The sequence below is a fragment of the Etheostoma spectabile genome, chromosome 14 (genome assembly GCF_008692095.1).
Source record: "Etheostoma spectabile isolate EspeVRDwgs_2016 chromosome 14, UIUC_Espe_1.0, whole genome shotgun sequence".
Taxonomy (NCBI): domain Eukaryota; kingdom Metazoa; phylum Chordata; class Actinopteri; order Perciformes; family Percidae; genus Etheostoma; species Etheostoma spectabile.
In genome coordinates this window covers 996208-999758 of record NC_045746.1, presented here as the reverse complement: position 1 = coordinate 999758, position 3551 = coordinate 996208, and the positions used below count along the sequence as shown (strand labels likewise).

Sequence of the window (3551 nt, the reverse complement as noted above, 5' to 3'; positions counted from 1 at the left end):
CGTATGCGCATGCGTGCGTTTGTAAGAAAAAAAGAGATGAGCAGTGAGATAAATACAGAATATAGGCCCTAGACAGTGTGGGTGGTGAGCAAACATGGTGTGCATCCTTCCATACAGTAGACAGAAATCCTGTTTTTCACTTCTGTGTCCGTTACTCCCACGTTGCATCAGAATTATTTCCTTGGATACAGAAACAACACCACCAGCAGCCAGTCAGTTTATTTGCGCGGCGGGATAAAAAAAAAATCCCAAAAGAATAAGATGTCGTCAACTACAAGCTCCCAATTGGATGCAAAGGATTAACATGCAGAATAATGGAAAACCTAGTCGTTAATTCACAATACGGAGTGAGACGAGTTCAGCTTTCACAAAATTTGTTTCTTTTTTTGTTGCTCACTTTACAGCTTCAAATCCTTCATGTTCTAACTGCTTTTATGTAGATGTCCGAACAAGTGATGGATAAAAGGCTTTGAGGTGGATACGTAATGTTTGCCAGATAAGAAAAGCAAATATGGCAGTGGGTGTGTGTGGGGGGTGTGTGTTTACACGTTGTGAACGTTTGACCTGGGACGGATCCTAGAAATCACCAGCGATAGGGTTTTAGGTTAGAAAGACCACTAAATGTCCCGTTATAACTTAAGAAAATTAGTCAAAATAAAATGGAAAAGAGAATTGGGGAGATAATGGATTGGAGATTTCCATTATATAGCTAGAGATCCTGTCAGAGGGCATTTTGGTAGCAACCTAATGTGTGTGTGTGTGTGTGTGTGTGTGTGTGTGTGTGTGTGTGTGTGTGTGTGTGTGTGTGTGTGGTGGTCAGATCACCAGAGAGACATGTATCAGAATCTTAAAAGGGATTTGGTGTTTCAGAGGATATCAAAGACTTGAGTCCCTTTGAAAAGATTAACCAGGCTAACACGGCTGTCTCGTCATATACCCTGGATGTTGGATGTGCATACTGACGCGGACACACACACACACACATGGGGGGATACACCGTAGATAAGCAGAACCTGCAACATCGCTGGATTTGCACTCATGCACACGCTTGAACACACACAAACACACACTCACTCACTCACACACACACACACACACACACACACACTCACTGCCACACAACCTCAAGGGCTCGACTGACATTCTCCCATGTCCTTCTGTTGGTTAGGGCCCCTGCGTATGGGTCATATGAGAGGCCAAGGGGGAAAATGAGCAGAAGAAGCCCGCACTGGAAAATGTCATCCTCACAGCATGGATAGTAGACACACACACACACAGAGCTAAACTGGGTCTAAAAATACAGCAGTAAAGCAGGGAGCGGCAGAGTGGAAAAAGCCCAGTGGAAAACCATCCAATCGTTAGCTTAGCAGCCTAGCTCTAAAATTAGCATTAGTAGCGCAGTAGAGTTCAGGAGCGCACACAAGCATGCTTGCAAGGCACCATTCCCAAGCTTAATTACAAAGACAGAAAGCAGCTAAACAGAATCAGGACCAGCCACCCACACCTCATTAGTCTACCACTCCACATGTAAGGGTGGACTTAGTTCAGCACCCAAAACTCAGAATAATCTCAGCTTCAAAGTATTGGGACATTATATCATTAGCCTATGTAACATCCTGACCTATATATACACTAATCAAAGGGTCCTCTCACCAAAGGCTTTAGTCAGTTTTAGCAACCTCCAATTATACATTCTCGAATGAGCCCTGTAAGGTCAAAATAACGTTCCATAATTCTCGGCGGAGTAGCAACGTATAGCCATCACGTCCCAACAGAATCTAATTCTTCCCTTCTTGAGTCTTTAGCCTACTTTGTTAGATGGGCAGAGGTTAATGACGATAACAGCAAATGAATCTGAAGTGAGGGGTTTTGTCTTCCAAATGAGTTAATTCTGGCTGTGAGGACATGTTTAAAAAAAAAAGTGGAGTAGGATATTTAACAAAGGATAAAATGAAGATAGCAAAGAGAGGTTACAACCAAGGTCGTTAGAGAAAATGTTCCTAAATTTTTTTTATTATTAAAGGACTAGAATGTGTCACTCCCTCTTCTTTCAAGTTTTACAAAAAAAAGGGTGATTTAAAGACAGCTATGACTGTAGAGAATGTTATTGTTCAACAGATGTGTGTTTTGACAGGGAAAATCTGTTTACTGTAATACTTCCTCCATAGTGACCCTTAATAATCTTATTTTGAAGAGCCGTTTTTCAGACATTTTGTGGATGTTATTTTAAAGTTGAATTTCTCTTTCTTTGTATCACGTTTTCTGCAAGCTCAGGTTTATGAGTTTCAGTACAGGTTTTAAAGAGGACTCGTGGGCCTGGGTCTTAAAACGTGTCTTTGGGCTTGAAACCTTTAGAGAAACTGAGTAAGCAGAACTGCAGAACAGAAACTTTTCGCAGTGTCCTGGCAGCAGACTAGCCTTCTTTGTTTGCTGACAAGCAGAGCATAGATCATAAATTACATGATACCTTCATTAACTCCAGAGGAACAGACAGAACAGGATTATACATAGGCAGTGTATATGGGTGTGCCTTTTTAATGTGCATTTAATAGTTTTCCAGTTAAGAACCTGTCACACACACACACACACACACACACACACACGCACACGCACACGCACACGCACACGCACACGCACACGCACACGCACACCTCCTGCGAATTACTCTGCCATAGTTTTTACAGTTCAGTTAACATCAAAGGTGCCACATAGTGTTGATGAACCTGTGTAGTGTTTGTGTGTGGGGGGGTGGAGGGGACAGCTGCTGTGGTAGAGGGTGATAGGCAGGGTGTTAAAGAGACAAATAGTTGTTGAAAGGTAGGAGGGGGGGGGTTAGCTAATAAAATGCAGAACTATCTTAGCCTTGGGCAAGTACACAGTTATTTGCAGTATGTGTGTGGTTATGTGTGAGTGGGTGGAGGGTGATCAAAATCTGAACTAACAAAACTTACTATATGAGCTCTTAAAATTGCTTAGGTATGCATCTATTAGTGCACGTGAGCCTAAAATAAGGAGCAGAGCAAAGTGTTTAACCACAGCTTGGGTTTCCCTTTACACATTCATATGAGACGATCAATAGGCTTGCTATTAGAAGCTAACATAGCGTATGCCCATAAAACAGTAGCAAACTGTTGTCCAGCCTCAGAGATAATGTGTAGTTTGGCTTTCTAGCAGAGATCCGTGTCTTGGACCCAAATAAAAACCTCTAATTAAAGAGTAAGACATATCTGCAGCTTTCTTATTCAACATTATCCCGCCGTGTCTACCACTGGTTGTAATTATGTCTCCACGTGATCCTTACGGCTGTGTCTTACCTCTGAGGCAAAGGAAGGTGAGGAAGTCCTCCGTCTTGGGCTTACGTCTGGACAGGTCCTGAATGGACAAGGACAGGGACGAAGAGGAGAGTGATGACAGGGATGTGGAGGGCACAGTAGCTAGGGCGGTGTTCAGGCTGCCTGGGTCGGCCACCTTGACGGGTGTAGTGCTGGGCGAGTTGGGCTGCGACTGGGCAAACTTCCTCTGGGCTTGGAGCCGAGGTCTGAGAGAGAGAG

General features: G+C 43.4%; 1 protein-coding gene across 2 annotated transcripts in view; it reads right to left on the bottom strand.

The window, feature by feature from the left end:
* Nucleotides 1-3551, bottom strand: part of jarid2b (jumonji and AT-rich interaction domain containing 2b) — a 105506-nt gene that overhangs the window by 27204 nt on the left and 74751 nt on the right. For both annotated transcript variants that reach the window (XM_032535002.1, XM_032535004.1), the window contains exon 4: nt 3315-3538. In XM_032535002.1, coding sequence (XP_032390893.1) covers nt 3315-3538 — 224 coding nt within the window. The remainder of the gene's footprint in view (nt 1-3314; nt 3539-3551) is intronic.